Source organism: Phalaenopsis equestris, unplaced genomic scaffold (genome assembly GCF_001263595.1).
Source record: "Phalaenopsis equestris unplaced genomic scaffold, ASM126359v1 Scaffold000224, whole genome shotgun sequence".
In the NCBI taxonomy this organism is placed as follows: Eukaryota; Viridiplantae; Streptophyta; class Magnoliopsida; order Asparagales; family Orchidaceae; genus Phalaenopsis; species Phalaenopsis equestris.
The window spans coordinates 4,765,374-4,785,885 of NW_018164666.1; the positions used below are offsets into that span (position 1 = coordinate 4,765,374).

The 20,512-nt window shown below is 34.3% G+C and overlaps 2 protein-coding genes across 2 annotated transcripts; one reads left to right on the forward strand and one right to left on the reverse strand.

The window, feature by feature from the left end:
• The first annotated feature begins 9,919 nt into the window (after positions 1-9,919).
• LOC110023522 (probable xyloglucan endotransglucosylase/hydrolase protein 23) lies at positions 9,920-11,254 on the forward strand. Its single transcript, XM_020722989.1, has 3 exons — positions 9,920-10,324; positions 10,415-10,608; positions 10,697-11,254. The coding sequence occupies exons 1-3, from the start codon at positions 10,046-10,048 to the stop codon at positions 11,076-11,078; spliced, it is 855 nt and encodes a 284-aa protein (XP_020578648.1). The 5' UTR covers positions 9,920-10,045; the 3' UTR covers positions 11,079-11,254.
• Positions 11,255-13,656: 2,402 nt separating this feature from the next.
• Positions 13,657-15,237, reverse strand: LOC110023537 (xyloglucan endotransglucosylase/hydrolase 2-like). Its single transcript, XM_020723008.1, has 3 exons — positions 14,532-15,237; positions 14,233-14,426; positions 13,657-14,164 (listed from the first exon to the last, which is right to left on the reverse strand). The coding sequence occupies exons 1-3, from the start codon at positions 14,901-14,903 to the stop codon at positions 13,759-13,761; spliced, it is 972 nt and encodes a 323-aa protein (XP_020578667.1). The 5' UTR covers positions 14,904-15,237; the 3' UTR covers positions 13,657-13,758.
• Positions 15,238-20,512: the final 5,275 nt, after the last annotated feature.

Consider the following 20,512-nt stretch of genomic DNA (forward strand, 5'->3'; position numbering starts at 1 on the left):
AGTTATTTTTGTTGTTGTAATTGTAAACTAAGGGTTAGTTCCCTAAAAAAAAAAAATCAAAGTATATGTAATCTTCTTTTTACTTGGATTGCTTCGCTAAGTATGAGCAAGTAAAGTACTTTTTGTATTTTTGGTAAATTTAGTTGGGTATTGAGTTGGCGGTAGGGGTGTCATAAAACTCATTGTACGTGAATAGCTCGTGTTCAGCTCGTTCGCTAAGTTAATGAGTCGAACACGAATAACATGAATAAATATTTGTTTGTTCGTGTTCGGCTTGTTTTGACTCGAAATACTACTAATCAATTATATATATATTTGATGGATAGTATTTTTAAAAAATTTAGTTGACTACAAAGCGATAAAGATTTATAATCGATTAGAAGTATTAATTAAAAAAAAATAGAATAAAAATTGTTATATTAATCAAATAATGTTTTAAATCTTGTTTCAATTCTTAATTTTTTATAGCTGCATAATTAGGGTTGGCAAAACGTCTTTTTTTTTTTTAGCAAACTGCTCGTGTTTAGCTCGCTATCACTAACATACTTTTTTAGCATCTTAAACCGTGTTTAGCTCGCTCATTTCTTCAATATAACATAAAAAATATAGTCATTTGAAATTAAAAAAAAAAAATATCTTTTCAGATATAGGTAATGTGAATGCATGGAAACTGATGCGTGACATTAAGGGAAATTTCAGCTGCTGAGGACCAGAGTTAAAAGCAATCTCGAGAATAAATTATTTCTCTGACAAACATCCCATAATTGTCCGCTCAGGTCCTGTCACCAGTGTCACGTCCAAATTATATTAATCAGGTAGACGTCACGTCACAAAACTTTTCTAGCAGCTCTTTATTTTTTATCTCCTTATATGTTAATGATCGGATAATTCATTTATCTTTATGAAACTGATTTAACATGTTTTTGATTCTCAACTGATTTTATTTCAAATAATCTGAAGCTTTGAGTTAGGGGTTCTTGCAATTATGTAGATTTCAATTGTTATTTTTAAATACAATAGAAAATAAAGTCATGTATTAATTGTAATACTTTATCGGTAGGGATGTCAATTTGAGTTAGTAGATCGGATTCGGGTCACCCTCAAAAAAATTTGACCCAAATCAGGTCAACCCAAATTCGACTCAAATAATAAACGGATCAAAAAACAACCTGAACCAGACTCGATCTACACGATTAACCAGAACCCAAACCGTTTAACATGCTAGCTTAATTTTTTATTAAAAATTATTCTTCTAACATTTAATAAGTAATAAGCGACAAATTATTATTATTATTATTATTATTATTTGTTTACATGTAACAAGTAATGGTGTTGGATTTGAAATTGTGCAGTGGTACATGCCCAAGAAATAGGGCGGTAGAAAACGAGAGAGTTGATGCAGCGGTTGTCCCTAGTGAGGCAAAGTGGGGGTGTTTTTTGGGCTCTCAGACTCATTTTATATATAAGAAATATGTGTTACTAGATAGTGGGAGAGCTGAAATGATCTCATTCTTCTTGTACATAAAAGGTCATCCTATTTATAGGGGCTTAATTGTAGAATTATGGAAAGAGGGGAAGAGTTATAGTAACAGCCCAAAAAGCAATCAATGCGCTAATTTAATATCAAAATTGTGTTATAATTTAAGTGTAGTACAACAATTATGAATCGATAAACGCGCTGAGTTTGACAAATTGACTGAAAGTTGACAGAAGGACTGAAGGTCAGCAGACAGACGACAGTCAGCCGTTAGACTGCGGTCAGCCAAAGAATTGTACTTAGCAGATGAAGCTACCGTTAGATCTTGTCTAGATCTAAGTGAAGCCGCGATAAGAATGAGAGATTTTAAATGGACCAAAAATGTAATCATAATAATGCCCTATTTATACTCCCTTAAATTCAATGTCGCTTAGGCTTTGTTTCCTCCAATTCTGAAGTGCTCTCCTGAGGCCTTTCAGGACCGATATTCAATCTGTCACTCAATCAACACTTGTTAAGAAGTGTTAGTGATTTATTCAAGAAACAAATAAGGCTCTGGATCAATTTTTACATTTATTTTTCTTTATCTTATTATTACAACATAATTTGATTGCGACTGCTGGATGATTTGGTTTGGCTGATGACTCAAATCTTTGGAAAGGCTATCGGTTGTTTTTGGTGTATTGTAGTTCGCCGACCTCTTGGCTAAAGCCTTACAGTGTCTTGTCTGCTAAGTTGCTCTCACCTTATGTCAGGTCTAGGGTGGATCTTGACGCTACATTCACAAGGGTGATCAACGAGACTAGCTGTCGGGGTAATTTGCACTTTACTCTTCGCGAATTTTGTCACTGCTGAGCAGAGGTCACCTTTGGTGTGTGTGTGTGTGTGTCTCAACTATAATAGTCTTAATTTTTACAAAGGTCTAAAAGTTCCGTTTCATCTCGAAGACATACCAAGCAAAATTGTATATGACAGTTATAGATTTGGATTGCTCTTAAACAAAAATTGAGAGTTCATCAATAACTTTTATTATAAACAGTAGTATTATTAAAAAAAATTTAATGAATTTACATAAATTTAATACACTATTTCATCACTAGTATTTTCTTAATTCCTAAATCAGCGTCTAACAAGTGATTTTTTCTCCCTGGAGGCTATTGCAAAGATGCAAAATTTCTCCCTGCAATAACACACTTCGAATGATTCTTATTACTTCAAAGTCAGCCATTGATGTCTGACATCACCAATATTAGTGCTGGATATCATTGACAAGTAGAACGCCAAGTTGTATCTGAAATAAATGGACACAATCATATTAAATTAAAGTGCAGCCTCACGATTTCAAAATAAAATTTGTAAGAAAACTTACAACAACACAAGATCATTACTTGATATGGAATTGGGTGGGCCAGATTTGGAGAAGGTCAGGCTTATTCAAGCATCGACTAATCAAATGTGTTCGAATTAGGTTTAAGTCTGGTTTCTATTTAAAATTTAATAGCCAGATCTACCTACTAAATGGCACTGAGCTGGACTACAAGCCTTAAAAGAAAATTGATTTTTTTTTGCAAGTTCGTCTTTATAAATTAAATTTTGTCATATTATAAAATATTTAATTATTTTTTGAAAAAAAAAAGAGTTGATCAATGAAATTATATATTTAATGTATTATAATTGGTGAGATTTGCAGACCAAACATGAAGGTAGGAGGCTTTTGATCAATAAGTGGAAAGAATGAAGAAATTCAATGAGACCAAAAGTCTACCAAATCTCTCCCTATTTCACTCAAGATGTAAGGTATGCGTGGTTAAACAACTGCATATTAATTATACTACATAATTATTGCAATAAAATTAACAATTATCAAAGACAAACAAATTTAATTGGGCAAAATTTATATATCATAATGTTTAAAAAATAGAGAAAAATATAAAAATGATCACACCCTGTAAAATATTTTAATGAAAAGATTTTACTCTTCCTAATAATCAAATTAACTTTCTAGTTTTTTTTTATAAGGTGAATAAATTAATACCTACTAATAACAAAAATGATGGGCACAACTAGCAAATTCTCAACCAGTAACACATGGAAGTTTTTGGATATAAGGACTGGAACGGGACATTGTTAAACAAGACTACACACAACATAATTGAAGAACATTACTTTCTAATCTATCAAACTTGTCTAAGAACATCGCAAATGAAGAAGGCAACTTCAGCTTTGTCATCAAATTTATTCCTATGCATAGTAACATTAGGCTTCATATTTCAATTGAATGTTTTATGAAATCAAAATCAAGAACTATAAACAAATCAACTCAGCTAACAAAGTCTCAACATGTAGCACATGAAGAATTTTAGATATTAGGACTATACTGGGATATTATTAAACATGACTGTACAAGACAAAAATTAAACTCAACCATCAAATTCTCCAGTAGCACATCAAAAATTTTGAATAAAAGGACCAGACATAGATAATATTAAATATGAATATACTTAACATAATAGAAGAACATTGCTTCCTAATTCATCAAACATGTCTTAGAACAACACAAGTGAAGAATACAACTTTCTACTTTATCATCAAATTTATTCCAACGCATAGTAACATTAACCATGAAATCAAAATTAAGAACATAATGATGTCATATTACAATAAATAAAGAAATGAATAAATCAAGTAATTGAACAAGATTAAAGAAATTGAAACAACAACATCACTCTGATTCCATCGACCAAACGAGCAACAAAACGAATAAATGAGGTATAGCTATATAATACCATTAAGTACATCCATAAAAATCCATCACAAAATATTAACTAAAGAAAAGTCGATTTTCATGCATGTCTATCTATTTATACAATAATTGATGCGTGGTTAGAAATTTCGCGGCAGTAGAGTGAGGGATTATCATTTTAGAGATTCACGAGAATTCAACACACTCTCAGGTGAATGAAAACAACCAGTAATGACACCATAAGTCTTTACGTGGAAAAACCCGTAAGAGAAAAAAAAACCATCAGCTCTTACCCAGTTATAAAAATCCACTATAGGTTGATGATCATAGAAACTCGTTGCTCCACAAACGAAAAAAGTGTTACTAGATTTTTTGAGTTACAATGTTAACTGAAGTCGTTTGGTTGATGGTGATTGACGACGATTGGTGGTAATCGATGGTAGCTGGTGCTTCTCAACGACGATCAACAGTGGCCGAGGGCGATCGAAGGGTGTCGACGATGGTCAGCGGTGGTCGATGACTGTCAACAGTGGTCGACGACTGCTGGCAACGATCGTCGATGTTAGGGATGACGTTGGACTTCAACTCATTTTCGAAGTTTCAAGTTCTCTCTCAAACTTCAAGTTCTGCCCTCTTGTGAGAGGTGGAGCCCTATTTATAGTATTTTGAGTGTAATTAATGTATGAATATGAACTATTTTGATCAGACAGTCCGAAGAACTTTCTTCGATTAGACGGTGTTTGATGAGCATTTGAGTGCTTTGACGATGTCGGCATTTAGCAAGCTTAGACTTGTTGGATTCGTCTTGTCAAGACACTCAATTTGACTATGAAATTGTTAGATTGGATATTTGTTTGATCTTCCAAATGTATTTGAAAAACTTCCAAACGCGGTTTAATGACCTAATGTGGGCTTGATTTGACTTGGATTGGACTAGTTTTTATATAGCATTAGGTCCGTCTCATCGAGCCGGTCAGATTGACCAAAAGTTTGTTGAAATCAGAGTTCTGGATGACTCTTAATTGAAGTCTGAATTTTTCTTGCTCAAAAAATTATCTCGAGATTCATTTTAATGCCTCAAAATTCGTATGGGATGATGGGAATTTACTAAAGATATATCAATAATAATCACCAAATAATAATTATTATTATTATAATAATAATAATAATAATAATGATAATAATAAGTCGTTACACCAACTAAAGATGTTGCACCTAAAAAAATAATTTTTCATCATAATCCACAAAATTACACCTCTTCAACTTTTACCTACATAAAAATTGAAACTTGTGATAGAGTGATAAACTTAAATAAAAAGAATCATATATCTCATGCACTAAACTATATATCAACAACAACTTTCCCATCACTGGCATTATTTTTTTTTCTAACTACGTATTATCTGGACGGATTTGACTGCTCTGAATTTTCACTTCGTCAAAGCGGAATCATGTCTAGTTGGGCTTACGAAAAAAAAGCCTCAAACTATAATTTTTTAAAAGTGCTTTATAATCTTGTTAAATTTACACATTGTTGAACCAGCCGCAACTAAAACGTATAATATGAGCAACTCAGCTGTAGGAGCAGACATTACAATGGCATTGACAACCACAGCAATACCAAACAGTTTGCTAATTTAAAATCAGTCAAATAATACAATACTGATATTAGACAATTTTGCTAATTTGAGGCTCTGATTTGGTAGTAAATTCACCAGACATATAAAATATGAAATCAGCCAAACTATGTAGTGCTGCTTATAGGATTGAAATCTTATCAAATATGCCATAATAACAATGATTTATGTGTCTAAAAGCAAACAACCTTAATTACGAAGATATGAAGAGGATAATGGAAAGTGAAAGCTATATGCATATTATCATCCTCGATTTTCCATTTACAGACCTTCATTCGTCGGTTAAACTTTGATGTGGATAATATGCATGCACAAGTTTAAAAATATAATGTTGTTTTTATTAAATATATTTATAAAATATTAATAAAAAATAATCATTTTTGATCATGTCAAAATGGAAAATTGAAAGGAATAAAATTCTATATATAAATTAAAATTTATTTTTAGAAGGAATTAGGTTCCCTGCAAAGATATATAATATAGAAGGAATATAATGTAAAAGTAATGCATTGTAATTAAATTCATATTTGATTGTTTTGTTTGGAAAAAAAAAAAATGATATGAAAGTAAAATATGTAGCCGACAGGAGCCAACAATAGATGTGGAGGTCGCGTTCAATTCTTACGAGTGGCGATGACGTCTTGCAATGGCCTTTGCTATCTGGGAGCAGTGACTGTTGACAGGCAATAATAGTTGTCTGAGCAGCGGGCCTGTAGGTTTTGAAGGCAGTGGTAATCACAACAACTATTTGATGATTGTTGTTCGGCTAGTGGTGGTCAATGACAAATGAGCGGGGTGCTGCTAGCATCAACGGTGACATATAATATTTTGCATAAAGTGTATTTAAAATTTACCCAAATTCAAAGAATTTTAAATACCATCAAAATAAACTTTAGAATAAATTTTAAATGTAATGAAATTTTTACCTAAAATTTTAATATGCATGCATATTTCTATCATCCGTTGCCATTCATAAACAATATTCGGTATACATCTCATACAAAAATCCTTTGATTGATATGCTCTTATTGAAAGAAAAATATGAAGACAATACATTTAATATTAAATTATAGTCAGAAAAATATGTAACTTAATTTTGTTTGAGAGCGAAATAAGATTCTTCAATCATATTTGAGCTCATGAGAATAAATAATAATATCATTTTTGCATGCCTTGTGCGAAATTATAAATATCCCACAAAAATTACGCGCCTTCCGGTGTATCCACGCAGCCACCTCAACAAACATCTCTGCTAATCTTCCACGTGGCACATTGACTGGTCTTGCCAGGTGGCAGACGAATTGAATAGTGTAGGTAGGTGCCCTCGAGGCTGCTCAATTCTTCCAAGGCGGAAGATTAAAGTTTTGAGAAAAGCCAGCTGGATCCAGTTAATAATATTCGAAGAATTAATAGGGCAGAGGTCAACGCGGGAGTTCTCTGTAGATCCGTCATTCCTACGTACGCGCCAGCTGTTTCGAACCAAGATCGAACTTTTAACTTGGGAAGGTTTGATCCTATCCATAACCTTGCGTGCGCACGTACGATTTGGTCAGAGCAGCCCTTAAGCTATGCATTAACTAATTCATAATTCAGCTAAACAGCGTGCATGGAGTCTAAATATTTGTAAATTACCTTAATTTCTTGAAAATTGGCTCTTTAGTTTTCTATAACTAAGTATTAGTGGTGGTTGAGTTCTTCAGAAATTAAAAATAATATTTATGATGTAATCATTATTATATTTGAGGTATATTTGTAAATGGAGGTATGTGCTGCTTTTTCTCTTATCTAGAAGAGAAAAAAAATTTAGTGTCACAGACAAATAGTCTCATATTGACTAGGTGTAGGGTCGAAAATTAGTATTTAAGTTTTGGGCTGCCCACCACCTACAAGAGCTCTTTTGAGAGGTGACAAGTGGTATCAGAGCAGATTACTGTTTGACATGTGTGTGAACCCTCGGTGGAGTCGATCCGTGACGAGAGTGTCACGTGGCTCCCGTGAGGAGAGTGTCACGTGATTGGGTGGAGGAGAATGTCACGGACAAATAGTCTCACATTGGCTAGGTGTAGGCCCGAAAAGCAATATATAAGTCTTGGGCTGCCCACCACCTATAAAAGCTCTTTTGTGATGTGACATTATGCTAATGAATGCAGGTGGATTTACACCTAAATATCGTATTTGATTGTTTATTTATTGTGTAATTTTATTTTCCATATTATTTTGTACAATTATAATAACAATATAAATAATAATAATTATAGTAATTTTAAGAATTTAAGCATATCATTTTAGTTTTATGACACTTATTTGTAAGGAAAGATAAAAATATATGTTACGAATTTGATTATATAATATTTTAGCAAAGAATAGGTGGATTGAATATAGTGTGACATTAGTTATGTGCCAAGTGAGGCCTTTAGTCACAAGAAAATTAGGAATTTTTTATATTCTGTTAAGTTCATCAAGAGAAAACATTTTTAGTTGGTGTGTGCTTTAAGATAATTTTGATGGATAAACAAATGGTTGAATATATTGAGTTCAATATCTTAGCATTAGGTTAAGACTTATCATTTGAATGACTTGACCAATTTTTGTTCGAAATGTCTTGGGCTTTGAGCAAATTCAAACAAATAAAGTTTGACTTGCAACTAGTTTTAGCCTAGTCGCAATAAATGGCTCATTGAACTAAATTCATATTCTAGTAGTTCCTTGGTTAAATTGATGGGAATGAATTTGGTTGTACAAAAACTTGGATTGTTGAGGAATTATATAGACTTGAATGTTTATTATAATGCAAAATAGCTCATTGCTCCCAATGTTGTTGGATCTATACTGCTTTGCAGGATTCAGATTGATCAATATTCCTTAGAAGATATCACACAATAAACACTAGTTATTTGTTAAATCTATCCAAAGCGTCGTATTTTTATTTCTAATAGGAGAGGGGCTATGATAAAACATCTATAAATTTTCATTGACTCAACATCAATCACTTTTTCTTAGCCTTTTTCATAAGAACAAATAATTCTTACCACCCTATAATTTGAACTCTCTTGAACTCCTTTTATAACTATCACCATATGGGGCACTTCCTACAATTTAGTTCTTTATATTGAATTGACATTTTCATCAAATTTATATAAATATACAAATCTTTAATAGTTAGATTTATAACTAGTACATATTATTAACACAGTTCTCTTTTTTGATAGTAAACTTAGCTTTAAATTTTTTATAAAATTTTTTGTTCTACTTTTTAAGTCATTATTGAATTGAATGTAAGCAATTATTCAAGGGACATTTAAGATCATTTTTATTATTTATTTATTTAAAACATATATTTGATATAGTATAAAATAATTAGTTATTTTTAAAGGTAATCAAAAAAATTTTAGATATTTTAAATAATTTTAAAAATATACAAACTTATTTAAAATTTAAAATACAAAAAAAATATTAAATTAATAAGTTAAAAAAAATCTCCTAAATAAGTTCTTCTTCTCCTCGGTTTATTTTGTGCTATACTCTACTCTATATACGATTTCATCATTATGATCAGACCTAAACAAATGCAAAAATAAAATAAAAATTATTTCATACGGATCGGACACCGCACGTGTCCGATCCTACGGTCAGGATGTATTTCGGTGGGCCCCACTAAATTTTTTTAAAAAAAAGAAAAACTGGAATAATCCTAACCGTAGATCACCGTGATCTACGGTCAGGATCGGAAACCGCATGCAGAGATGCATGCGGTGTCCGTATGCAATAATTTCTCCACACACATATAGATATATATAAAATTTATTAAACATTTCACTATCCTGTCATCTCCTACATAAAAAACGTCCAAGTGTTAGATACCCCTACGTCAAAACCAGCACTTCAAACCCATTCACCACCCTAATCACTTTCATTTAGGAAACAAGCCAATTATACACCTTTTTCACAATCAAAAAACTTATAATAATAATAATAATAATAATAATAATAATAATTAATATATTTTGCATGACAATCATCTAATATATGCCCAAATCTCAAGTCCCCCACATCGATAATAATAATAGCCTCTGAAAACTACAGCTGCCATTCTTACCCATAAGCAGGGCAGAGCTCTCCATTCTCTTATATAAATACACCATCTCTCGATCATCTTCCAAACTCAGAGGAAACTATCAACCATCAGCAATGGCCTCTACCCTTCCTCCCCTCTCTCTACCCTTCCTCCCTCTTCTCATACTCTCCACCTCCTTCGCTTCGGCAGCCGGTAACTTCAACCAAGACGTCGATATCACCTGGGGCGACGGCCGTGGAAAGATACTCAACAATGGCGAGCTCCTCACCCTCTCCCTCGATAAGTCTTCCGGTTCTGGCTTCCAGTCTAAGAACGAGTTTCTCTTCGGTAGGATTGATATGCAGATCAAGCTTGTTGCAGGCAATTCCGCCGGCACTGTTACTGCTTACTATGTGAGTTTCTACTCCATCTTTACTGTTGTTGTTGTTGTTTGGTTTTTGGATTTGAGAGGAGTTGTGTGTGAATATTTGTGAATATTGCAGTTATCGTCGCAAGGAGAAGCGCATGATGAGATTGATTTTGAGTTCCTCGGCAATCTCAGCGGCGATCCGTATATAGTACATACGAACGTTTACACGCAGGGGAAGGGGAACAGAGAGATGCAGTTTTTCCTCTGGTTTGATCCTACCAAAGATTTCCACAACTATTCCATCCTTTGGAATCCCAGCCACATTGTGTAAGATTTTTTTTTCTTGTATATTTCTATAATATAAGATAAGCTCTTAGGAGTAAGTTAATTTCTCAATTTCTAAAATTTGCTGCAGATTCTACGTGGATGGATCGCCCATTAGAGAATTCAAGAATCTGGCGGCTACCAAAGGGATTCCTTACCCGAACAATCAGGCGATGAGATTGTATTCAAGTCTGTGGGATGCAGAGGACTGGGCTACCAGAGGAGGGCTGGTGAAGACTGACTGGAGCCAAGCTCCATTCATGGCGGCGTTCAGGAACTTGAACGCTGACGGCTGCGTTCAGGGTCCGCTCGCTTCTTCCTCCTGTGGCTCGAAAGCATGGATGAATCAAGCGCTGGACGCGCAGAGCTTGAAGAGAATGAATTGGGTGCAGAAAAATTATATGGTTTATAATTACTGTACTGATTTGAAGAGGTTTCCGCAGGGGCTTCCACCTGAGTGCTCTGCAAACTAGAAAGGGAGGTTTTTTGGATGGAGGGATGGTGATTTGAGTTTGTAAATAGTAAAGGTGATTGTTTTGATGGGAAGTCAATAATCATTGGTGTTTGGTTTGTTTTTAATCATACTAGATGTTTGTTTGCCTTTTGGATTTATCTTGTTTATTGTAATTTTTTTTTTATTATACCGCTAGAAAGTAAGTCGGATTTAAATGATAAATAAAAATATTTTTTTTAAGAAAAAGAGGATATGGTGGGTGCACAAGGTCAAGGGGTGAGGTGGACTCTGTTATTATCTACAATATTTAAATTTTTGGGGTCTGCTTATTGTTTTTACAATATTTGTACTCTTACTAAGGGACAGTTCTTATCTCATGTACAACTTCATGTAGGATATAAATATAAATTAATAGATCTAATATATAGTGGTGTATGCGATCATTACCAAAATTTTTTTTAATCAAGGCTTTAAAGTCTACCTAACTCGGGTTAATTTCAATCAATTTAAATTCAAATTTGGGTTAACTTGACCTAAGTAGGAGTTAACTCAAATCAAATTAAATCAATTCTAGGTCAACCAAACCTAACTCGAATGAAACCAAACCAATTTAAGTCAATCTTGGATTGATCCGATCTAACTCGGATTAACCCAAATCAATTTAGATCAAACTTGGGTCAGCCCGACCCAACTCAGATTAACCTAAATCAACCTTAACCCGATGTAACTCAATTCAAACTCAAATAACCTAAGTTAAGGAGTGTTTAACCTCTCATAAGAGAATGAAAGCACACTTAACATATGTTAGAGACACACGTTGAAATGTAAGAAAAAAACATAAAAGATAAAACAAAAAACACACACTAAAAATGATTAAACTTTAAACTCCAGCCATAAAATATGACCTAGTCTGAGAGGAAAATTCGAAGGAGGCAACCTATGAATGCTAATGAAGTACCTTTTGGTCATTCATGATTAATCAAACCACAAACTCAATGACCCCAATAGGACGGAACAATGAAACCTTGACCAATTCATTTAAAAAAAAATCACAAAATTTAATCAGCTAAGAAGTCTTAATCAACAAAAAATTTTAAACCCTAAAAATTGAAAAATGCACTAAAACTTAGGGTATGTTTGATTCGGGCAGTTTATTTGATGTGGTGGCGTTTTGAAAACGCATCAGGTCTGTTTGGGAAAACTACGTTTTGACAGCTTATGCATTTTCAAAACGATGAAAATAATATTTTCACATTACATCTTTTTAGGTGAGATGACAGCTTTCTGGCTACGGTCTGAAAAATAAAAATTTGTAATAGTGATCGTGCTTAACTTTATCAACATATTATTTTTAATCAGCTTATCGGTAGATTATTCAATAAGTTGCAGTTGCCCTAAACAAACCCTTAAATGAAACACTAATAAACAAATCACCGAACCTAAATTTAACCTTACTACCCAGATCTGTAAAGTTCTCTTGGAGGATGCAACCAGTGATTGTTGATAAGAATTTTCAGGTCGGAGTAGGCTTGATCCCCTCTTCGAATTATGTAGATCAGGAAACCCGACAACACCAGGACGATGGAAAACCATGAGCTTCTTGACCGGGTTGTCCCAACTAAAAAATAATAATAATCCAAAAAAATACATTTACCTCCCTTACATTAAAATCAAGCATACTAACTCTATTTCACTAATTTCAAAACGGATTTAATGATTTTTAACTTTATTTTGATGATTCATATTTATTATTTAATAATATCAGAGCTAAGTCTTAGGATTTATCATCTTTATTATTATCATTCTTATTTATTTATATGCTTGTAGTTATGCCATTGAACAAAAGCGCTCTATCAACTCTGTTATTATTTACTGTTATCGAAAAATGGAGCACCAATGTAATAGCTGAAATACTTTAAAATGAATGAACAAAAAAGTTCAGTAAATATCAAGTCAAGAATTTCATAAACCGGAACAATTAACACGAGTCAACTATTGATCAATTGTCAAAGAGGTCTAGCTAAAAGAATGGGTCGAGGCATCAATTCTCCAATCCACCCTATTGGTTCAATCTCAGTCAGGTCCATGGGCGACCCATGCGCCTAAATATTCGAGGACCCCATTCTTAAAGCATCATTTGCCAGAGGCGGGATTTAAACCTCAGACCATAAGGAAATTATACCGCTGAAGTGGATGCTCTACCAACTGACTTAGGAACGCAACCCATATATATATACCTAACCCTAGAGAGCAGAGAGAGAAGAGATAGAAGTCACTCTCTCTCTTCCTATATATATATATATATATATGTGTGTGTGTGTCATCATTACACATAAATTTACAACATTTATATGCCATCTTGGCCCATTTACCTCATATCATGTAACAACATTACAATAGACACAAGTGTACGTCGGACACATTGTTATTTATTTTTATATCTCACACCTACTTTTTCATATTTACATAAAGACCGCTAAATTTTTTAATTTCACATAAATATAGCACAATTATTGTTTTTTTAAAAGTGAAAATTATATTTTCATGCATTAACTTAACGTATTAAAATGTAAATATGAAAGGTTAAGTATGAGATATGTAAATAAATAAAAAATTGTCCGCTAAACAGAAATAACTTATTTCAAGGACGAACGAAATCAACAAAGAATGAAAGAATAACACGTCCTTCCATCTTCTTCTCAAGCCACCGCGCACTCCGGCGGAAGACGCGCCGGGAATCGCTTGCGATCTGCACAATAGTTATAGATCACGCAATTCCGCTGCACCCATCTCATCCTCTTTTTACTCTCCAAATCCATCTTGTACAGCATCCACGCTCCTCCTCCTCCGCCCCCGCCGGCCATCTTTCTCGACGGACACCTCGATTTTCCGGCGAAGAACACGCAGGCGTCGGCTTTGAAGTTGCGGTATGAAGCCGTAAAGGGAGCGTGAGCCCAGTTTGTCTTGATGAGACCTCCTCTTGTAGCCCAATCGTCAGCGTTCCACAGACTAGAGTATATTCTCATGGGCTTATTTCTGGGGAATGGCACGCCGGTTTTTTCAAGATTGCTGAATACTCTAATGGGAGTTCCATCCACCATGAATCTGTTTATATATCACGATTTCATTAGAACAGTTGCATGGGGCAGAAGGAAAAGATTGAAAGAACTAACATAATGTGTAGGGGATTCCAGAGAACAGAGTATGTATGGAAATCCAGCGTTGGATCAAACCAGAGCCGGAACTGCATCTCTCTGTTTCCTTTTCCCTGCGTAAACACGTTGGTGTGCAGAGTATAAGGATCTCCGCTCGAATTCCCGAGGAATTCAAAATCAATCTCGTCATGAATCGGGCCCTGAGATGATAACTGGAAAGAAAGAAAGAAACAGAATATTGCAGCTCAGTCCTAAAAATTTGTTATTTTCTTGGATAAAAGAAAATACAGGGGAGGAATGTATAATGTATTTCTAACGTAGTAAGCGGTGACAGTGCCGGCGGAGTCGCCGGCGATGAGTTTGATCTGCATATCGATCTTGCCGAAGAGGTACTCATGCTTCGACTGGAAGCCGGAGCCCGAAGCCTTGTCAAGAGAGAGAGAGAGCATCTGGCCATGATTGAGCATCTCAGCTCGATTACCTCCCCATGTGATATCAAAGTCTCTGTATAAGCTCCGAAAGGAAGCAATGGCGAACTGAGAAGGAGCGAGCAGGGAAAGAAGAAGGAGTATTATTCTTGCGTTGGCCATGAAGGAAACGAAATAAAGCTGATTCCTTTGGAGGAGTAGATGATAAGTGAGCTGTGGGAGTTGGGTTTTATAGATAGAGAAGGCTTCCTGTGATCTCATACGCTATGCTCTGTAGTGAGCTGGCGACAGTGGTGTGAGAGAGAAGAAGGGGGCAATGGAGGTAACGCGGGGGGCTTCTGGTTCCATCAGAGTAGTAAATTAGCGGGAGCTAAAGTTGCAGCGGATCACGTGATGATGGGGGTGGACTTTGAAGTTCAAAAGTATTGGAATCAGGAGTTCTCCGTCCCAGATTGGGGAGCCTTGCAATTGCTGGTCACGTGAAGCTTTGGCTAATTGCATGATTCTTAATAGTTTGGCGTTTACTGGGACGTGAATGTATTAACAGTAAGAAGAGTGCGACTGGCACGGAGGCAATTTGCGGAAAATTTGGAAGTCAACCCACCAAAAAAAAAATCTTATTATTTATATTCAGTTTGAATGGCTTCGGATTGAATTTATTTTCTTATTCTTATTTTTAGTTTTACTTTTTTTTTAGGAAAATATATACATCTGCACAAAATATCAAAGAAAATAAAGGATTAAGATGAAAGTGTCTCCTCTCGAGGTAAACAATCAACTGAAGTTTCACGACTGAGCATGAAGTCTCATCTCCAAAACCCAGGATAGGTTAAAGCTATGGAGATTCGCTGCTCGGAAGCAGTAGGACCCGCCGAAAGTGAGATGTAAATCATCCAGACAACGAGTGTCGTCGGATACTCCACATAGACTGCGACAATATTCGCCTAAGACCTTAGAAGATCGCGAGATCTAGTTGAAACAACGAACCAACGAGACTGGCGAGACACAAGCCCTGTAAGACTCGAGTTGAACAAAAAATGAGCCAAGACTCATTCAACGAAAAAAAAACTGGCCAATCACGTTCAACTGACCAACCTCGCATACAGACCGACCGCTCTGGTTGACTGATTCTACTCTCTCTCTTCCTTTCTCTCTTTCACTCAGCTCTAACTCTCGAGGCATGATTCACAAAAGACAGATTATGATCCAACAACATTTAATGTAATTTTTATAATTTATTTTATTTTAAAATTAATAAGCTTATTACTTAGATACTCAAATATTTTTTATATATTTTGAATGTTTTTTAAAAAAATAATTTTTTGCAAATAAAATTTAAATAAAATAAAAATAAAAATAAAAATGATTCAAGCAAATAAGTTTTAAAGAAAATTTTTTGTAGCACGTCTTTCTAGAAAAAAAATAATTGCTCAGTTGATCATCCTTTAGTACTAATGCATGCTTGAATTTAGAGCTGGGCATTGTCAAAAGAAAATAAGGAATACTAATAGAAGATTTTATAAGGAATACTGACTTCTATCTTTTTTATTTTAATAATTGTAATATTTCTATTTTAAAATTTAACAAGTGAGAGTCATTATTGATCACAGGAGCCGTTTGGGGCAGCGTATAAGTATGACAGCGTTTTCAGAATGCTGCCTATCTTTGTTTCGCACGTTCTTACAAATTATTTGGAAACGTTGTTTAATTTTTTTTATTAGACGCAGATCACGGGGTTATACTCACGATCCTCGTTCGCAAACAGCTTTCATCCCTCGTTTTACGGCTCTACCCTTCTGGCTCATGAGAAACCTAGCTCTCACGGCCCACAAACCTTCGCTCTCCTTAGCTGAAAGCCATTCGAACAAAGCCGTTTGTTGCTCTCCGTTGCCGAAAGCCAGGCTCCCCCCTCCTACAAATCCTCCGTCGCTCTCCTTCGGCCGCTCTCTATCCTCCTCTGCCGAAGCTCTGGTTAGCCATAACTTCCTTGACAGCCCGCGCGCCCCTGCTTCTTGACTCTATTGTCTCTCTAAGCCTCCGCCTCAGCGGATATAGCCTGAGCTCGAACCCGTCTACTCGCTCTGGCCGATCGAAAGGAAACAGAGATTGGTGGGAGAACGGCATCAGCAACCTTGTGGGGCTTGCTGGAGTCGAAACCAAATAGAAATGGGGCAGGAGAATGGAGAGTTGAAGCCATGGTTAATGCTCAAATTACTCCTTTTTTTCTGAGTAATTTGAAGGCGAAGGAAAGGAAGGTGTGGGGAGAGGGAACCGAGGTTGGGGTGTTTATAGGATTAATTGAAACGTTGGAAAAGCTTCCCAGTCACAGCATCTCCTGTCTCAAACATGTTCTCTATGTCCTCCTATTCGCATCAAATTTATCATCAAAATAAACTGCCAATCATCCACTGAGTTGATTTTCTTGCTTTTTTCACCCAACCATCTGTTTGGTTGAATAGAAATTGTGTGAATATATAAGTTTTCCTTTTTTTTTTCTGTGTTACGCGGGAAACTCACACAATGTGAAGAAAGCATTTCTCTTACAAACTTATCACATTTCAAATGAATTAATGTTATGTTGTAATTTTTTGGTGGTTTGTATATGTTAAATTAGTCTGAAGAGGGTTAATTGGTTCTAAAATATCTAACATGTATGCATTGTCGTTTTGTTGAGAAAATTACAAATTCTGCGTGACAAATTTTTCATCAAACTAAAAAAATCTGCAAATAAGTTGTTTACAAAACACAAAAACCAAACAACTAAATAAATTATCTCTAATATGAGCAGAATTATCATTTATTCAGAATCAACTATTTTCCAAATACACAAACAAAACAGTCAGACGACTTATCCAGATCAGCTACTCATCAGCAGATTATCAGGATAAGTTGTTTATCAGCATAAGCTGGATAAGCTCCAGTTGCCCCAAACAGACCCTAAACAAATACAAACCTACAAACCCTTTTAAAAAGATTAGCCATAAACAATCTTTTATAAAATAAAAAAAACTAGGGGTTTTTACATACATAACACCTAAAACTTTTATATTTATCTTTTTGGGCGCTTTTAAAAATCATATAAAGAATTTCTTATATAAAAATTTGCAAAGAGTGATTTATCCAATAATTAACCCCAAATGAGCTCAAATCCATGTTTTGATTATAGTTAAAAATTTTGCTGACTTTAATTGGAGGACTTGACAATCTATTTTTATATCATTATAAGCAAAATGAGGTTTTTATTGAGAGAAATCCAATGAGCTCAATATAAACAAATTCTAAGGTCATTAAGATGCTTAAATGCTAAGACATAATCTATGATTAAAAAAACAAAGATGAAACATCCAACGAAATAATTTCATGTTTTAGCTAAATTTATAAAATGTTAGTAAAGAAATTATAAATATATCCCCATTTTCTAAATGAAATTTTCACTGAATTTGAAATTGGAGAGATATTGGAGATTAAAAGAACTTTAAATGGTTTGAAACTAACTATCATTGCTAGCAATCATTGTTGCTCGACTTGGTGAAAAACTTAAGTTATTCCAAGTTATGAGTATTTTATGGTTGATTTAAATCATATCTTAGAGTGTGATTGAGGTAGCTTGTGCTTATCCAGATAAACAGTTTATTTTCAAACGCGGCTCGCAGGTGAAAGAGTGAATAGGTTTGATAGAATGAAAGATTGTCCCATATCTCTAGCGCCGCTCCGCGCCTGACTTTGCACGTGGTTCGACCCACGGCCTACATTTAGTGTAAAAACTCAACCGCATCTTCGAATAAACTGCCGAAATCAGTTTTTCAAACGGTGAGGCTGCGTTTATAAGCTACCCCAAACGGGCCCTTATTTTCGATATGATTATGCAAGACTTTTGGAACTCCACATCACCATTTGGGCCATACATGGAGTTTTTCATCATAAATCAGTCGTCCCCACTTTCATATTCAGGATTTTGATTGTTGTTGACTGAAATCAATCTCTAGTTTTGTGAGTCATAGACCCATTTGGTTCCATTTACTACCCCATTCATGGGCCACCTATTTTATGCAATATCATAACACCCACCCCCATAGATATAGATTTTTAACAACTAGAAACTTTTAGCTTGAAATATACAAATAAATAAAAGAATATTTAAAGATATGTTAAATAATGTAATTTGAAATTAAAAAAAAGCTCATTAATCCCCATCACCTCTAACATTTAAACTCCTAAAATCTTAGAAGTTAAAAAATTGTTGGCTCAATCATTGTATATCTTTGACTCACACTTCGACATTAACTCTCCCAACTACGCATTTTAATGATTCAATATACTTTCCTACCAACCTGATCTATTGTGATCCTCAAATTTGGCTGGCAATTTGCCTCGGGCAATCTCATACAATATTTTAGTTGTTTAATGATGTTTATATAAGGCTCTAGCTTTGATGATATAACCTAATTGGATATAAGACATATAGAATAATTCTAGGGTTCATAAACTATCCAGGAAGAACTCTTATTATCATTTGACTTTAGGTTAAGAGCCCAAAATTGAACACTATCATTTTAATTGTAGTTTATTTTATCGTAATCACAATCCTAATCAATTTAATCTATCACAAACAGAAAATAATATTACAGAAACATTAATAATGATTAATGAAGCAAATTAACATGAACTCGATAAAAGAAAATAGGGTCGGCACATTATAATACTCTTGATAAATATTATCCCAACACATATAATGCATCAAACAAACAAACAAAAATATCAATGTAATTATAAATTAATGTAGAATTTTTCATTATTCTTCATTCTTATCCTCTTCAAAATCCTCACCCAAGTTCTCATCTCTGGGAGAAATGATTAAATATATATATTTTGTAAGTATCTGCAGACAATTGTGGATGGGATGACCACATCATTATAATTTCACTTAGATGTGGTGTGATCTTCCCATCTACCATTATCCGCATATACTTACAAAATATATAATATTTTCCCTATCTTTGGAGCCAAAGCTAGGTCTGACTCAAATGTATCTTCTCAATCATAAATATTCATCTTACTAAGTACATAGTTAATCAGTAATAATTGTATTCAATATGAAATATTGAATATTAGGGGCAAATACATACATAACACTCAAATTTAATAATATTATTTGATGAGAAATAAATAATTTAATTAATTTTATAAAACATATATCATGTCATATCTTTGTATCATCAATTGTCAAACTAAATAAAAAAAGAAAAATTTTAATTTAACAAAGCATGCAGCCTGCCCTCTCAAAACTGAACTACTCCTTACATATACATACTCTCTCCTTTACCATTCATATTTGCATGAACCTTAACCATAATCTTAATTTTAACAATGCATCAACTAACGTAATTACAGTACTCAGCCAGTCATTCAGATAAGTTATTAACTGCACAGCTGAAGAACCCTATCCTTCTTCTCCTCCTCCTCAGCAGTGAGTTTCTCACATGAAGGACAAATCCTCGGAGTTTCAATCTTTGATCCGTAGAACCTAAGCTCATTTAGTTCCCACCTCAGCCTCTGGTTCTCATCCGTCAGATATTCGCACATTCTCTTCAGTAACTCACAATCCGCTTCTCTGTGTTTCAACTTAGTTCTGTCAAAATAACACAAATAGATCCCATTGTTCCATTTTTTGATGTCTCATTTCACAATAAAACTTTGCAAAATTGAGCAATTTTTTGTTTAACATTTATATAAGTAATATCGATTTTTAACGACATGAATCCTTTCAAGTTTTCTTTATAAAAAATCATTAAGGGCACACACAGACACACACACACACACACACATATACTGTATATGAGAAATAGGCCAGCATGAATCTCAAGCTAGAT

Bases quoted from the DNA above. Each gene is read 5' to 3' on its own strand.
- LOC110023522 (XM_020722989.1), top strand. From the start codon at position 10,046: ATGGCCTCTACCCTTCCTCCCCTCTCTCTACCCTTCCTCCCTCTTCTC. The intron at 10,325-10,414 runs GTGAGTTTCTAC...TGAATATTGCAG, and splicing joins GCACTGTTACTGCTTACTAT to TTATCGTCGCAAGGAGAAGC. The intron at 10,609-10,696 runs GTAAGATTTTTT...AATTTGCTGCAG, and splicing joins TGGAATCCCAGCCACATTGT to ATTCTACGTGGATGGATCGC.
- LOC110023537 (XM_020723008.1), bottom strand. From the start codon at position 14,903: ATGAGATCACAGGAAGCCTTCTCTATCTATAAAACCCAACTCCCACAG. The intron at 14,427-14,531 runs GTTAGAAATACA...CTTTCTTTCCAG, and splicing joins GCACTGTCACCGCTTACTAC to TTATCATCTCAGGGCCCGAT. The intron at 14,165-14,232 runs GTTAGTTCTTTC...ATATATAAACAG, and splicing joins TGGAATCCCCTACACATTAT to ATTCATGGTGGATGGAACTC.